Source organism: Scardinius erythrophthalmus (genome assembly GCF_964197995.2).
Source record: "Scardinius erythrophthalmus genome assembly, chromosome: 12".
NCBI classification, from domain to species: Eukaryota; Metazoa; Chordata; class Actinopteri; order Cypriniformes; family Leuciscidae; genus Scardinius; species Scardinius erythrophthalmus.
Genome location: NC_138232.1, coordinates 4604122 through 4621378, shown reverse-complemented (window position 1 = coordinate 4621378; position 17257 = coordinate 4604122). Strand labels below are relative to the sequence as shown.

Sequence of the window (17257 nt, the reverse complement as noted above, 5' to 3'; positions counted from 1 at the left end):
ACAGTACTTTTAGAATTTAACTTGTAAATAATAAATTCACTATCATTAACTTCATCACAGTGGCAGTGAAGAATTGGATGTTAAAAATGGGACCAACCTACCATACATGACCTTGAGAAACACTCGAGACCAGATGTACCATTCGCACTTGCTGACATGAACCCATTTATTGTTTTTTGTTTTGTTGCATTATGTGTTCCTTAAGGACTTAAGTTCATCAGCGTTCAATCGTGAAGTGGCCATTTAAGATGCTTTTCAGGTGTCTCACACAAAGTAGTGTGGAACCAAGGGGAACCCCGTCATCCATTGAAGTCTGCCCAGACAACTGCACCATTGGAGGTGACAGGATTGGTCAAGAAGGGACAGATTATCGTCATGGGGAAGGTGCCACAGAAGCATAAGTTTCTCCATGAAGGAATGGCACGTCAACTGAACAAGTCACAAAGGTCCAGATTGACTCTATGAACTTTGCTCACATTCTAAATTGAACAACAGGTAGAATTCCTTAATGCATTCATCTACCTGCTGAACTCAAACTACATACACCTGGTGTGACTGGGTGCTCTGCAGGTGAACACAGCACTCTGAAGGTTTCTAGCTCTGCTAACATTGTAAAGACAATTTTCCAGCTACATCTCAAAGACAACAAACGTCTAACAGTGACCCCGTAAGAGCTCATCTGACTTTGACCAATGGCGTCAAGGAGGGATTAACTGTAAGACTTGAGAAATTAGAAAATACCAGACAGTCTGGTTGAGCTCTCTAAGAAAACAAAGAAAATTAACATTTGAACTCTCGGTAACACTTTACAATACGGGTGCACTAATAAGCATTAATTCACGCTTAACTAATGCACTGATAATCATCTGTTAATGATTACTGCATCAGCAACTAATACAGATTCTAAATGATTAATAGATTAAGTAATATATGAATTGTTATTAATTAAATGTGTCATAATGTATTAATTCCTTAATAACTTATTTTATTAACTAAAATTAAATTGTAAATTAATGCGTTAATTACCACAGTTGTTCAAAGCAATGTTCTTCAACTTACAGTTGTCTGCTTTAATTAATCATTAACTAATGATTTGAAAATGTATCATCAGTTATGACTTTTTATGAAATTTACTTGTTTAAAAAGGTATAAATTCCTTTTTACTTGACTATTAAATTGTTTAATTAAGGTTTTTACATGCTAGTTTCCAATAGATCAAGATAAATCTTTTCATCTCACTACTGGAGCAGCCAGTTTGCTAAGTTTCAAATGAATATTAGACTGTAGCCACATTGGACCAGTGGTTTGGAAAATGAATGGATGAATGATTCAGCTGCAGGCGCCATCTTCTGGCGAGACGCTGGAATTCATTCGGCACGACCATCACAGTGCATTATGGGTCACCAGACAGACACCACTACAAATGGCTCAAACAGTATCCTATTTAATGGTATAGGGGGCAATATCTGACACAGCCCAAGTTTGGTGAGCTCTGACCTGCGAATTTGTATCACGTGAAGACGTGTTACCAATAAAAGATCGATATGTAAGAGCGTGACCTTTTAGATAAGAATGCAAACTTTCTTGCAGTGAAGTAGATATTTTTACATTTTAGATTTAGTATTATTCTTTACATGTTGAATTTATGTTTTTTTTAAAAGATGCGGTAGAGTGTTGTCATGCATGACCATTACATATAGAAATAGATATGTTCCTAGGCCAGACATAACTTCTGGCCACTATTGTGGTTCATGGAAAAAAAATCAATCTCCTGTCAATGCTTTTTCATGAGATCAGTCTGCATAAACAAACATGTACAATCCTGCTTTGCGAACACCCTAGAAACTCCATACCAATGTGCTAAAACAGTTTGCATGTCAGATGCATTTTCAAATGCTTGCTGTTATTCTGCAATGATGTCATGAATGCAAATGTTAGATGATCCTTGTGCGTAACAGGCTTAATATTCATGATATCTGCCCTTTCCACAAACCATAAATAACAAAGTAGCACTCTACTAATTAAAACTCATGTGAGCTTCATACTTCCCACAGTCCAGAACCGGTTTTTCAGCTCTAGGTAAGTCTAAGCAGGTTTAGGTGTAATTTGAATTAGGGGGCAAAAATATTGTTTATGAGATAAGCTCCTGGAAAATGTTAACCTCAGTTATCAAAAAAAAAAAGAAGATTTTTATGATCTGCTTGGACTAGATACAGTATGTGCCCTTTTTAACCACTGTCCTGTTTTCTCTCTCAGAAATGAACTCAACGATCTGGTTTGTGGATAGTTATGAAGAAGCTCTTGCCAAAAACATTGTGATTGTTAGTCTTGGTTTTATCATTAATTTCATCAACGGAATGTTAGTAGTGACCTTTTTTTCTAATCTAATGTTTTCAAGAGACTCCAGATACATTTTATACATTCACCTGGTAATCAATGACATGCTCATGATATGTATATCAGTAACTTTGTATGTGTTGACCTACGCTTTACCGTATATTAATGTCTCGTGGTGTTACATATTGATTGCTTTTGGATCAACCACCTTTATGATCACTCCTTTGAATCTGGCTGGTATGGCCATAGAACGGTTCATTGCTATCTGTAAACCACTGCATCACTCTCAGATTTGCACTCCACAAAGAACCTACATCTTTATATGCTTGCTATGGGTGTTAGGAGCTATACCTGCTCTGGCAGATATCATTATTTTATTTTCAATCCAGCCCATATCTTTCTTCAGGTCTGTTGTACTTTGCTACCCATTCAATTTGTTTACTTCCAAAGCCCACAAGGACAACACCACTGTATCACAAATCATCTATATGTCTTTGGTGTGGATAATTCTCATATCTACTTATTGCAGAGTAATGTTCACTGCCAGAAAGGCAGCTTCAAAGGGTTCAGCAAATAAGGCTCAGAGTACGATATTGTTGCATGGCGTCCAGTTACTTCTTTGTATGCTTTCCTATCTCACTCCTTTTATGTACTTATTTATTAATCCTTTTTTCCCAGCACACAGAACTAAGATCACTTTCTGTATATATCTGCTCACAAATATTATGCCAAGATTACTGAGCCCATTGATTTATGGGGTCCGAGACCAGAAGTTTATGAAACAAATGAAGGAATATTTTACATGCAGAGTTATTATTGTAAAAATTGTGCCATCAAAATTCTGATTATATATAGGCCCTATGCCCTATATAGGCATGATCGATTACTCAACTAAAAGAGACTGTTGCTGCTGCTAGTCGACATCAGAAATAGTCATTAACATTATTCTTGTTGCACATGTATGTTTTGAAGGGTGTATACCTGAAGCGGAAAACATAATCGTGCCCCTCGCGGCCTCAGAGAAATGTCCATTCGGAAGACATTTTTGGAACTTTCGGAAGAAAGTTTCGTGTGGCTATAGTCAAACTGGCATATAACAATTAAGCTTGCTTATAGGCTTTCAAATAGCCTATCAATATTGTTAAAATATTGACTTTATATGTAGGCCTACTGGTCCTTCACTGCCCATTGATTTAGTTGATTTTAAAATATGTATATTGACTAACGTTAATAAAGTGAACACTTAAGTTGAATGAATGATCAAACTGCGAGACAAGCACATGCAGCACATGGGACCTGTTTTTATTTTCTTTCTTTTTTTATGATTCATAAATTAATTGGGGTATTTCGACTCGTCAGCAACAAAAATTTCTTTCAAACATTATGGAAATTAGTCTGGGCCTAATACATTGTGTCTGATACATGACATTGTTGAATGCAATGACTTTTAAGTGTGTGGCTTAAAAGAGCAAATAGCCCTACATTTTGAGGGCCCCAGAATATATGTATTCAAAAAAGGTGTTTAGTTACTCTGTCTCAAGTTGCATGAAACAACATGTTAATCTTTAACAATTTGTGTATCCCCTGTTTATAATAGTTAAATATTACCAGATATATTCATTTAAAGCAGAGATCAAGAAAGTATTGTTCTAAATCGGTATTAATTATCCTAAGCATGCCTGTATAAATCAAATCGATGTATGTATCTGTAAAATAGTGGACGTTGTTTTATTGAGCCAGGCCATAAAGTAACTGGAGACTCCAATCACTGTTAGGCCTAATCTTGAGAAAGCTTAAAATGTTATAAAAACACATAATTATGGATATAAATGAATAAATATACCTTACTGCCCGACATACTAATTGAATATTATTTTTATTAAATCACAAACGATTGTGAATGGTCCATCCAGGTAAGCGCTGACTAAAACTGAAAAAAGTATTAGTTATCACGTGACAGGAAACGTCGGCACTGCTTTGGATCATATTTTACACCTGATAAATGGCAAAGTGAAACTTTATCTACGAAAATTCGGAGTATTATTTAGAAACGTCTTGATCAATTTGAGATAAATGTCAGGTCGTTTAGCCAGCCTTGTCAATTGTTTCTTGTGCATTCTTAAATTCTAGTCACATATTCAGTTATTTCAACGGATTAGCAGCGCCGTCGTGTGGTTGTTCTGAGGTATATGTTATGTTGACCTCACCCGAGGAACCCCATTATCTAGTGACAGGACCTTTCGAAGATACAATAAACAATTAATAATTATCTTTTTAATAAATCAAAATGGCTGAATGTGCGCGACAGGCCAAGTTACACAATGTCAGGAACACAACAGAAACAGAAACGAAAGTGAAACCCACGTCCTCTGAATCATTACACTTTCTGTTTTGACAGAGGAAACGAACGCCAAACTCCGCGGAAAGGTAAATTATTGAAAATATTCCTTACTCGTTGATAATAGCTCGTTAAAGAATTATACAGTTTTCATATTTTTGACTTCGTCACTGGTCACATTGCTGTTTGCTAATTCATCCTTGAAAACTGTCATTGCTTAAACACCTACAGTAGACCCAGGGGTTTATCAGGTGTAGACCCATCACTGCAAAAAAACTACAATGGTACTAACATGTTGGACAGGCACCATAATAATACTAACAGTACTTTTAGAATGTAACATGTAAATATGGTACATGAATATAGAAATCAGTAGTACCATGGTATCTGACACATACTTCCTTGTAGCCTCTGATAATGATTTGTCATTCTTACAGAAAAATGGCTCAGGCTGATATTGACGAGGGATTATATTCTCGACAGCTGTAAGTGTATTGTAAAATATTCTTACATGACAACAACCTAACTTTCCTTATTTGCATCTTGGTTTCCCCATATTGATTTTTTTGGTGTTTTTTGACTATCATTGGAAGTTTCATTTTGCTAACTTGAGTAATCATACTGAAATACTAAATTAAGGGTTCTTGAAACTGAATGCTTGTATTAAAAAGTGCATTGTTCTTCTTACAATTTAATTTAGACATTAAAGATTTATATTTTTGCAGATTCCTCAGATTGTAAAAAAAGTTCAGAAATTTGTTTAATGGAATGGACACCTAATAGACAATAGGTTTAAAAGCAGACATGTAAAGATCGTATTTCTGTACAGACGCTTTCATTAGTTGTTTAGTTTGTTGTATCAGCTGTAATGTTGTCTCAATTGTCTTTTTGAGGTCAGGTTACTTACTTAGTTTGAGGAATTCCAGTTATGTATTTTCTGTTGCTTTATGAAAAGTTACGCCCATCCCAACTAGACTCTTCCTGGTATTGTTCACAGGGAGGAGTGGGGACTATATTAGTTTCATATAAACTCAATGTAGGTTGGATTTGTGTAAAAAAAAAAAAAAAAAAAAAAAAACATAAGGAAAATGATGCCTGTGTTTAAGAGCATTTTCCCCTCTTTTTGTTATTGTCTATTTTTTCCTCCCATTTATTTGTACTTGCATGTATATATAAAAGAGACCCGCTTTGTATAAGCAGCTATGTCTTGTTAATAAAAAAGAGCATTTTTCCCCAGTTCTCAGTTGCTTACTTTTATGTGAAAATATCCCATACATTTTTTAAATGTGCAAAATATACATTGTGGTAGAATTTGTTATAATTAATTTACGCTTGTTATTTTAATTTAGATTAAAAACCCTTGAATTTACTCTGTTACACAAAATAAGTTTATTTTAAATGCCAACCGTCAAATGTTTTAAATAATAAATCAGCATGTAAGGAAATTTCGCTTTATGCACGGGGCAATTTTTCATCAAACAACAGGTATGTGATTGACCATGATGCAATGCGTCGCATGGGAAAGGCTGATGTCCTCATTGCTGGAATGCGAGGTCTTGGTGTGGAAATTGCCAAGAATGTGATTCTGGCTGGAGTTCGATCAGTCACCGTTCAGGATGAGGGTGTGGTGGAGTGGAGAGATCTGTCTTCTCAGGTAAGGACCTTTTAATGCAATTAAATGAAAAGTTCATCCAAAAACTAAGTAGTCTGACAATCCTTTACAAACCATCAAAGAAGACACTTCAAAGATGCTCAGAGCTTTTATGCAATGAAAATGAACGGTGATGTGTGCATTCAGACATGGTCCCTCAAGAACCATTGTGCCAAATGTAATGTAAACGTTGTAAAAACATTATTGGTGTCATGTGACATTTGTGATGCACTTGCAATTAAATACAACTGCAAATGAGATTTGAGAGCTTAAGTGCAGGGTTTGATTCATTTTCATTTCCTACAAAAGAGCCTCTCCCCTTTTGTGTTCCATGGAAAAAAGCTAGTCATATTTGCAAATATGCCATCCATCCATCCATCCATCCATCCATCTTCTTCCGCTTGTCCAGGGCCGGGTCATTTACAAATATGTAAATGGTTAATTTAGTTGTTTTTGTGGGACCTTTACAAAGGATAAATTATATAACCTCTTTTGTCTTCAGTTTTACCTAAAAGATGCTGATCTGGGTCAGAACAGGGCCTTGTGTTCTGAGAAGCAGCTCTCTAGTCTGAACGCCTACGTCCGAGTGTCTGCCTGGACTAACAAACTCAACGAGGACTTCCTCAGCAAGTTCCAGGTGAGTTATGATCCTGTCTCATATGTCCATGCAATAATAATAATAATAATTGACTTTGAACTCATTTCTCATTTTGTCTTATTTTATGTGTTTATTACAATAGGTAGTGGTGCTCACAAATTCACCTTTAGAAGAGCAGCTACGTGTGGGAGCGTTTTGTCACTCAAACAATATAAAGTTTATTGTGGCTGACACCAGAGGGCTTTGTGGGTAGGCTGCATCCCATGAATCAATAAAATATGTGAAAATGACATCATATTCTGATTTCTGTGTTTGGTTTGCAGGCAGTTGTTCTGTGACTTTGGGGAATCGTTTGAGGTCAGAGACACAAATGGAGAAACTCCAGTCTCAGCCATGATTTCTCATATCAGCAAGGTGACATGTGACTAAAAGCATTTTCACTTTCAGTTTGGTCCTCTTAAAGGGACACTCACCCTCACGTTCCAAATCTGTAATACTTTCATTCATCTTTGAAATACAAATGAAGTAATCTTTAATGAAATCTGAGAGATTTCTGTCCCTCCATTGAAAGCAAAGTTTTGACAGTAGGGACAGAAATTTAATTAAAAATATCTTCATGTGTTTTAAAGTTGAACAAAGTCTTATGGATTTGTTAGACATGACAGCGAGAAATTGATGGCAGATTTTCATTTTTTCATTTTCAAAACAAATTGCCCAAAATGTATTATTTTATTTATTTATTATTATTACAATTGACTTGTCAATAATTCTTTTTTTTCTTCCTTTTTACTGTGCTTTAATTAATTTGAGCTGAAAATGTAACATTTTCCATCATAGGAGAATCCAGGCATAGTGACATGCACAGATGAAGAGAGTCATGAGTTCACCGATGGCATGCTTGTGACCTTTTCTGAGGTTCAAGGCATGACCGAACTCAACAGTTGCAATCCCATTGAGATCAAATTGAGGGGTAGGTGTTATGTGAAATATGGAAAATGTCTAGAGCTGAGAATGGGAATGGTGGATAGCATGCAGTTTATTTAATAACAAAGATATATGTCAATGTTTTTAGACAGCTACTCCTTCACTATTTGTGACACTTCAAATTTTTCCGAGTATGTGAAGGGTGGAGTTGTAACTGAAGTGAAACAGCCTGAATTCCTCAACTTTGTAAGTGTAACCTGCTATTGATTTATTCCATATTTAGGATGCTGTTGTCATGATGTATAGTTAGTATGCTTTTGAAACCTGGAAGTGTGTGATGTCAACGTACAGCATTATAGCAAGGCACCTTCCTCAGGTGATGTTTTAATGCTTGCAGAAACCTCTGAATGTGGCTCTGGATGAAGCGCTCACAGATCCTGAGCTTGTGGAGATGACAGACTATGGCAAGACACAAAGACACCTGTCTCTGCACCTGGCCTTCCAGGCCCTGCATAGATTCACTCAGAAATACAGCCGGACACCCCATCCTAGATCCCAGGTTAGTCATACCATGGCACCTTTATGCTGCCTGGAAGTGTGTTTTAAAGTACACACATTGTATCAAAATTTTCCACATTGAGACTCTATTTGTCAGTTATTATACAAAGTATTTTAGGTTTAAAAAAAGGTAATATTACTGTTCCGTTGTGGAAAAACTGACTCTTTGATAATTATTGCCATATTTCAATCTTCAACAATTAAATAAAAAATAAAAAAAGGATTATTATACGATTCTTTTTTTTATCTGCATGTGCAAATACTTGACAATTCAATTGCAACTATGTAAATGCAATGCATTAAGAAATCAAAAATGTTTTACTATGTGATTTGATTACTAATCACTTCGATTCATAATTATTTTCAAAGAACAATTTACATCATTATGAAATATTAACAAAAATATTTTTACTACTAAAAATAGGCCAGGAATTATATTTTGAAATAATAAGCAACTAAAACTACTATTATAATAGTAATGCAATGCATTGATCTGCATCATCACGTTTTTAGGCCTGGTTTCACAGGACCTTAGATTAAGACAGGATTAGGCCTTAGTTCAATTAGGACATTTAAGTGGGACTTTTAAGTAGGACTTTTATAAATGTGCTTTAGAAAAAAGCATTACTGGTGTTCATCTAGAGACAAAACAATGTCACTGACATATTTTAAGATGTCAGTGTATGTTGCTTTAAGTTAAAACAGCTCAAGCATGCATTTTAGTCTTACTAGATTTAAGCCTTGTCTGTGAAATTGGGGGTTCACAGTTCATCTCTGTGTTTTGCTGCCCTCTGTAGGCTGATGCTGAAGTGCTGCTTACTATCACAAAAGAGCTTTGTACAGATGCAAAGTTTGATGAGCTTGATGAAGATGTTGTAAGGAATTTATCTCTGGTTGCCAGCGGTGACCTGCCACCTGTCAATGCCTTCATCGGAGGGCTGGCTGCTCAGGAGGTGGTGAAGGTGAGTTTGATAATTTATCTTTACCTGCCATTGATGAAATTTTCCATAATTTAGGACACAACGATTCCCCGCCATTGACAGAATTTTTCTGCAATCCATGTTTTCACTGTTATACGGTAGGGGGCGCTATTATTCATCTTTTGAAAGAGTACAGAATCTCAAGATCAAAACACAGGCTAAGAAGCAGAAACAAATGATAAACACATTTCTAATGCACATGTTGTAGTCTTTTACTTTTCTCAGCTTTTTGTTCAAAATGTAGCTTTTTTTAATGAAACTCACCCACATTCAAGTGTTGATAAAAAATAATGCATTAAGGAAGCTATAATATAATGTTTTTGATTAAAAGCAGAGGCTCTGTTCTTTCTTTTTATATATTTGCATGTTCAGATATTCATACAACAAAATATACTGGTGGCCATGAAAGTTTTGTGAAAATGATCAAAAATTCTAAGAGTGGCTACGCTGGCGGGGAAAGTGTTAATGATATTTTACACCAGGATCACCATTTGATGGACACATAATTTGAGTTTGTGAACATGGTCTATCTATATAAGCTAATTTTTTTAATGACTACATGTGAATGAAATCTTTCAGGCGTGCAGTGGTAAATTCACTCCTCTCAGGCAGTGGCTGTATTTCGATGCCCTGGAATGCCTGCCTCTAGAGGAGGACGGAGTTGTCCTTACTGAAGACGCCTGTGCTCCTGTAAGCAACAAGCAAGCTCATTCGCAGTATTTAGAAAATACAAAAGTCTCATTACGGATTGTTTCTGAAGAACGTACTCACTTACTTCTGATAAAGTGATCTTTATCCTCTGTGCTGCAGAGAGACAGCCGCTATGATGGGCAGATTGCTGTGTTTGGATCTGATTTTCAAGACAAGCTGAAGAAACAGAACTATTTTCTGGTGAGTGTGTTTCTCCTGCTTCACCAGCAGAGGAGGTCATTACTCTTTTTGTGTTTCAGTAAACCCTGTTGGATGACTGTCAGTTACTTGTTGATCTGTTGTGCAGGGCAGTGAACAGTTCAGTGAGTCAGTGGTGTAGAATGCACAGGAAATATTTTATTTGTCATGTGATATTTCCTGTTGAGCACTAAGGATATGTAGGTCAGAGTTTCCTGTGTGAATCAACTTAATATTCCAGATTTTTTTAAGGGGAGAATTTTTTGGTTTATTACTTTGGTGTCTCTGAATGTTACTAAAGCTGGGAATTCTCCAGTTTGTTCATGTCAGTTTTATGCTAATAATAAAGTAGTATTTTTGCTTTTAGCATATGCTACTGTTAAGTTTGGGGTCTGTATTTTTTATATATATATATTTTTTAAATAATGCTTTTATTCAGCAAGGATATTTTAAATTGATCAAAAGGGACAATAAAGACATTTATAATGTTACAAAAGATTTTTATTTCAAATAAATGTTGTACTTTTGAACGTTCTATTCATCAAAGAATCCTAAAACATTATAACAACCATTTTAACATCGGTTCACTGAATAAGAATAATAAGAATTATTTCTTGAGCAGCAAATCAGCATATTAGAATGATTTCTGAATGATCATGTGACTGGAGTAATAATGCTTAATTAAATTGCATTTTAAATATATTCAAATAGAAAACATTTATTTTAAAATTTCATAGTATTACTGTTTTTATGGTTTGTTTGATCAAATAAATGCAGCTCTTGGTGAGCATAAGAAACGTCTTTTAAAAACATAAAAAAATATTTTTTATGCGACCGGTTTTTGAACGGTTGTGTACGTTTATGCTATAAAGTACATCACATGTAAACAAAGTCCTTCCATATTTAACCTCTCTTAAAAATCCCACGTCCTGCTCCATCTCTCAGTCTTGGAGATTATTAATCAATATTATTCATCAATTCTCATCTAATGTCTATGTGATCAGGTTGGAGCTGGAGCAATTGGTTGTGAGCTGCTGAAGAACTTTGCTCTGATTGGTCTGGGTGCGGGAGAGGGTGGAAAAATTACGGTGACTGACATGGACTCCATTGAGCGATCAAATCTGAATCGACAGTTTCTGTTCCGCTCTCAGGACATCGGGGTAAGAAGAGTTGGCACAGAATAGCTACACCATTGATTTGAACTTCAGAAAATGGTTTTAGTACAATATCAATGACCGTAATCTAAAACAGGTCCATCTCTGAAATATGATTGATTGAGCCATGTCCACTTCATGTGCCTTAACTGTTGTAAAATCACTGTGATATATGGCATTTACATTTATTCTTTTTATCTTTCTCAGAGGCTGAAGTCCGAGGTGGCGGCAGAGTCTGTTAAAGAGATGAACCCTTACATGAACATCATCTCTCACCAGAACCGTGTGTGTGCAGAGACGGAGGAAGTCTACACATATTCATTCTACAGTCAGCTTGATGGCGTAGCAGCTGCGCTGGATAATGTGGATGCACGTGAGTGCTGGCTTTGCTAGGTCCCATGATACACCAACAGTGTTTATCAACCAGAAGAACTCAAAATGAGAAAGTCATATTGTAGCTACATGTCTAACATTTTACTTTCCCTCTCCATTAGGAGTCTATCTCGACCAGTGCTGTGTGCGAAACAAAAAGCCAATGCTGGAGGGAGGAACTCTGGGTAGTAAAGGCCACACTTTGGTGGTAGTACCACATCTGACTGAATCGTATGGACCCTCCACATCTGGAGGGCAGAAAGCCATTCCCATCTGCACACTCAAGAACTTCCCGCACCGTATAGAGCACACGCTACAGGTAAGAAGGCATTTGTATTGGTGGACAGTTTCATTCTGAAAAGGATTCCAACGATATTGTTTCTCTTTGTCGTTATCGTTATAGTTGTGGTGTGGACCTGAATGGTTATTAAAGGGATACTTCACCGATTAGCATTAAGCTTTGTATCAGAAGAAAGCCGGTAGTATTTTCGAATGACCGCGCTTCCCTCCCTCATGTCCCCCTGAGATGAGAGATTTCTGTATTGTGTGTCTGGAAAAAAAACTCAGATGACGCAACATCGTCATTTGGTGTCATCATCAGAGGCTTTTTTGCCCAGAGGCGAGAGACTACAGCCAGTAGGAGGAGCTCGTTCCGCATGTCTTCAACCCGCCCATGGGGGTGCGATCTCAAGCTAAAACGGCGTCTTTTCAGTTTCGAGTCACTAGTAGCCTAGTTGTATCTTTTCTTCCGATACTGCCCTCTGTAACCGGTAGGCGTGGCTTGGGAGTGTCCTCGTAGGGCAGCGAAGCAAGTGCATTCTGGGAGTTATTGTCTTACATCCACATGAGCCAAAAATACATTTTCTGGCTTTTCTCAGTAGAAGGCACCAACTTCTAAAATAATCTTACATTTCTACTTAATAAATGACCCAAATTAAATACACATTCATCTTTCCAGCGGTGAAATATCCCTTTAAAGCTTTTTATATTTATAGTTGTCGTCCTTGGTGAGAATGGCCCTTAACTTAAGTGGAAATATTCATGCATAATATATCAAATAAATAAATACATAACATAAATATAATATAACCTAATATATAAAATTATGTAATATATCCAGGCTTTTATGATCAAATTATTTATGTGTCTGAAGATTTGAAAATACACAAAGTGACAATTTTAATGCAAATATGAGGCTGTGTGTGTGAATCACAAATGATTTTTATCATTTTCAGTGGGCCAGAGACCAGTTTGAAGGGCTTTTCAAGCAAACGGCAGAGAATGTGAACCACTATCTCAGGTAGAGATAAATGCATTTTAACTAGTCAATAGTCTAGAAGAGAAAAAAGATCAAGTGTGAGGAAACATAGGATGCAGATGCAGATATTGTTTCAGAGATTCAGTTCAACATTGTACTCCTTAAATGTGACCCACTCCTCATGTCCAGGCTCAGCTATTCATTACTAGTGCAACCTTTGGCTGCTCCCTGGCTTCCTGCCACAAGTGTCAACTGTAGTCAGATCTCTTTTCCATCTGAAATGAAGTGAAGGATGTTTATAAAAAGGCGAGTGTGCAGGAAGTTGAGGTGCTGTGTGCTGCAGATACCGCAAAGGGAAGGCATATGTGCATAACTGCCTCAATCTCAACTACCTCCTGTGTGCTGTCACCCCACCCAACTCAACAGCTCAATGTTATTGTAATATCATTAATACACTATTACAGTTGTTTATTAATATTTTAATCGATTTTTTTTTTTTTTTTGAGTAATGAAATGTTTTTAATGGCTTTGGGGCCATATAAAGTTTATCCTAAACAATTGATGTTGAAAAAATTAAAACAAAAAAGCTACTTATACTGCATAGCATACAGATAGCTCTACTCCTTTTTTCCATCTCTGTCTGCAGTGACCCAACTTTTGTAGATCGCACAGTCGCCCGTGGGGATGTGGAGGCTGTGGAAATGCTGGAGGGCGTCTATAGGTGTCTGAGCGAGGAATGGCCTCAGAACTGGGCCGACTGTATCAGCTGGGCCCGCAAACAGTGGGAAACACTTTACAACAATCACATTAGACAACTACTGCACTGCTTTCCCCCTGACCAGGTAGAGAGCCAAATATACAAGGACATGTCATAGTGGCTAAAGCTTATGGTTCCTAGACTGTAATTCAATATATATATATATATATATATATATATATATATATATCACATGGGAGAATGGGGGAAAAATGTGCTCAGTTGTTATAAAAATAGTGCCATTCTTAATAGTTCTATAAAAAAAATATTATTCAAATTAAATTATAATATATTTTTTATTTTATTTTTATTTTTTTATTTGGGATGAAATAAAACCCATATGGTTTTGTCATGTTTTGTGAGATTCTCCCCAAAACTGTTTAGTAAAACGCTTTGGATGATAAAAAAAGACCTACTAAAATGACTACTTACAGACTTATTAGTCTTATCAATATATACCTTAGACATTTTGAAATGACTACTTACAGACTTATTAGTCTTATCAATATATACCTTAGACATTTTGATTATGAGTATGTTAAAAAAGTGAGTTGGCATTAGTTTTGGGATCACAAGATTAAATGTGTTAGTTTCACTTTGTACCAGCAGGTGGCGCTGTTGTCTATAACAACAGTGGGCTCGGACCATGTTTAGAGAGATGGCATGATAAAGTCACAAAAATTTATATTTATGAAATTGTTCACATCAAAATCAATCATTCATGTCATTATCTGAAGTTTTATTATAAATCCAAAAGTCTTCATTATGTGAATTGCAGCATATTACAATAATCTATTTCTAAATATATGAGATTCTTATTCAGTGAAAAATACGACCAATCATTTCTACTAGGAGCTTGTGCGTCTATGGTTGTGTAACAGTATGGATGTGGAGAGGTCTAATCCATAGCATCAGTGCCTGCACACAGAGATAATCATTCATTTAGAGGAGGGGTGATATGGACCAGAAAACAGAGTTTTGAAACTCTGAAATGTCCTTTATCTTGCATGTTCAGATATAACAGTTGCAAAACCTGAAGTCGCACATGTAGACCACAGTTCAGTTTCAGGGGTTTGTGCATGAATATACTGAAAAAGAATCATTCATGAAGTTCTCCTGAGGTTTGGATGAGCTTGGCATAAAAGTTTCTCATTGTCAGTTGGATTTCTTTCCTGGAGTGCAAAAAGACGGTCGGAAAGATCAACACTTTTCAATTCTTTGATCAATTCTTTCTGTTAAACTAGTGGAATAAGCTTTGTGTTACTGCTCTTTTCGTCTGCCTTTGTTCTTTTCAACAGCCTCTTCTGTTTTTTGTTAAAACACAAATTGTATCGAACACACACACATACACATGATAAACTCATTACTCTGTCTCTCTAAGCAAAAGGCTTGGAGACATGGGCTTTATGGTGACCAATCACGTCCACTTCACATCAGCATGTGACTGGTGTGGCTGCAGGGCTTCCATTTGGTTCACAAAACATGTAGACGTCTTCCATTCTTGTTTACTGGAGCTGACTATATAGCGCCTAAACAATTTGTTTATATATTAAAATGAACAACATTACGTAAACAATGTATATACAAATATTTTTTAAATGAAAATAGACAAGCATTTAATCATAATTATAATAAAAAAGTAAATAAATAAAATTATTTAAAAAGTATACATAAAGTATTTTAAACTGTAATTAATTGATCCTACATAAACGTAATATTTTTTAGATATAATAATAATAGAACTATATAGCATCTTTAACAGTATCTTTTATATATTAAAATGAACAACAATAAATAATGTTTATACCTTTTTTATTAGACAAACATCTAATAATACAGATATTAAAAATATTATTGATATTAAATAATATTAATATAATAGATGTGTATATATAGTTGTACATGTATAATAAATATACATGCATATAAACGTATAATAAACAATGAAATAATAATATATTTAAAAACATTAAAAGAAAATGTAAACACTTTTTAAAAACGCCTTTTCTCCTCTCCTTCCCACTCTGGTCCTCACTAGGTAACAAGTTCTGGACTTCCGTTCTGGATGGGCGCAAAGAGATGTCCACATCCTTTGACCTTTGACACAAACAATGTAAGTTTTCCTGAGTAAATTCCCATACACAGTCTCTGGAATCTCCCATCATCCCCTGCAGACAGGAATGTCTAACTTTATGACTCACGGTTTTTCTCCTGGTGTGAATTATCTGATATTGATCACCTGAGATTAACAAAGCAAAGTGAAAACATGTTAAACCCCCGAGCCCTCACACACAGACGCACTCACACAGGTAAACACAGTGGGACATTAGCAAACAGGTCATGCTTTTCACAGAAACTCTTTCAGACAAACTCTTAAATATTTTAATTAGGCTAGATATGCAAATGGTTCCACTCTACAACCATTATTCAATTTTATGGCCCATTGTTTCCATTGTCTTGATTCTTTATAAATGTTATCATCATTTAGAAAGATTTGTTTTCCCCTAAACTAAGGAATTCCCTTTTCACAGTCAATTTGAATTCTATGTTGAACCCATTTTGGGAAGTGTTGTTTTTTGAATGCACTACACACTTTCCTCTCATCATTTCCTGTTAACCACTGCAGTTCTGTGTCTCTGCATGTGTGTTTGTGATTCAAGTTTTCCACCCTTCAGCCCCAAATCAAACACAAACACGCAGTTTCACTTTAGTTCTGCCAGCTTTAATAAAAGTATTTTGATTTGAGATGATTACCTTTTTCTCTTGTTTTATAGACCACCCATATGGACTTCATTGTGGCAGCGGCCAACTTATACGGCCAGATCTATGGGATTACAGGCTCAAACAATCGTGCTGACATTCAGAGCGTTCTGCAGGGAGTAAAAGTCCCCGAGTTCACCCCTAAATCTAGTGTAAAGATAGCAGAGACCGACCAGCAGCTGAAAGAGGAAAATGAGGAGAGGAAAGAGGAAGGTGAGATGTTAGGCTTTATATGAAAGGATATAGCCAGGCTAATACATTTGAATAAGTCTGGAAAGAACTCTCTTTTAATATCCCTCACTGCATCTCTTAGACAAAGTCAAGCTGGAGATGTTAAAGGAGAAGCTGTCCAAACTCCAGCTGACGAACCAAAACTTCCGGATGCATCCACAAGAGTTTGAGAAGGTACCCATGTTTGTCAAGTCAATATCTATTTGAATAACATTTTCACAATACATATTGTTTTGTGATGCACGCCTTGATGAAACTAAATACCTTGTATCATTTGTATAAAGCACAGAATGACAAAGATTCTTTGTCAAAGAAAATGAAAGAAAAGACAAATAAAATTAAAATAATAGTAAATAAAACATAATAAGAAAATAGTTCCTTAGTATTTTACTTAGTATACTAAATAAATTGTGTGTGTGTGTGTGTGTGTGTGTGTGTGTGTGTGTGTGTG

General features: G+C 35.9%; 2 protein-coding genes across 2 annotated transcripts in view; both read left to right on the top strand.

The window, feature by feature from the left end:
- Positions 1-2246: 2246 nt before the first annotated feature.
- On the top strand, positions 2247-3182 carry LOC308699110 (odorant receptor 131-2-like; the record flags this gene model as incomplete). Its single annotated transcript, XM_081379698.1, has 1 exon — positions 2247-3182. Exon 1 carries the CDS (start codon positions 2259-2261, stop codon positions 3180-3182), a length of 924 nt encoding a protein of 307 aa, XP_081235824.1. The 5' UTR covers positions 2247-2258.
- A 1289-nt stretch (positions 3183-4471) lies between these two features.
- uba7 (ubiquitin-like modifier activating enzyme 7) overlaps positions 4472-17257 on the top strand; it is a 35867-nt gene continuing 23081 nt past the window's right edge. Inside the window, exons 1-20 of the mRNA XM_081380117.1 lie at positions 4472-4764; positions 5113-5160; positions 6161-6329; positions 6829-6963; positions 7067-7173; positions 7248-7338; positions 7762-7894; positions 7997-8094; positions 8246-8407; positions 9204-9368; positions 9966-10076; positions 10197-10277; positions 11279-11434; positions 11636-11801; positions 11923-12119; positions 13036-13100; positions 13705-13900; positions 15854-15928; positions 16590-16788; positions 16889-16980. Of these exons, the coding sequence (XP_081236243.1) occupies positions 5117-5160; positions 6161-6329; positions 6829-6963; positions 7067-7173; positions 7248-7338; positions 7762-7894; positions 7997-8094; positions 8246-8407; positions 9204-9368; positions 9966-10076; positions 10197-10277; positions 11279-11434; positions 11636-11801; positions 11923-12119; positions 13036-13100; positions 13705-13900; positions 15854-15928; positions 16590-16788; positions 16889-16980 (2442 nt within the window). The 5' untranslated portion in view covers positions 4472-4764; positions 5113-5116. The remainder of the gene's footprint in view (positions 4765-5112; positions 5161-6160; positions 6330-6828; positions 6964-7066; positions 7174-7247; positions 7339-7761; positions 7895-7996; positions 8095-8245; positions 8408-9203; positions 9369-9965; positions 10077-10196; positions 10278-11278; positions 11435-11635; positions 11802-11922; positions 12120-13035; positions 13101-13704; positions 13901-15853; positions 15929-16589; positions 16789-16888; positions 16981-17257) is intronic.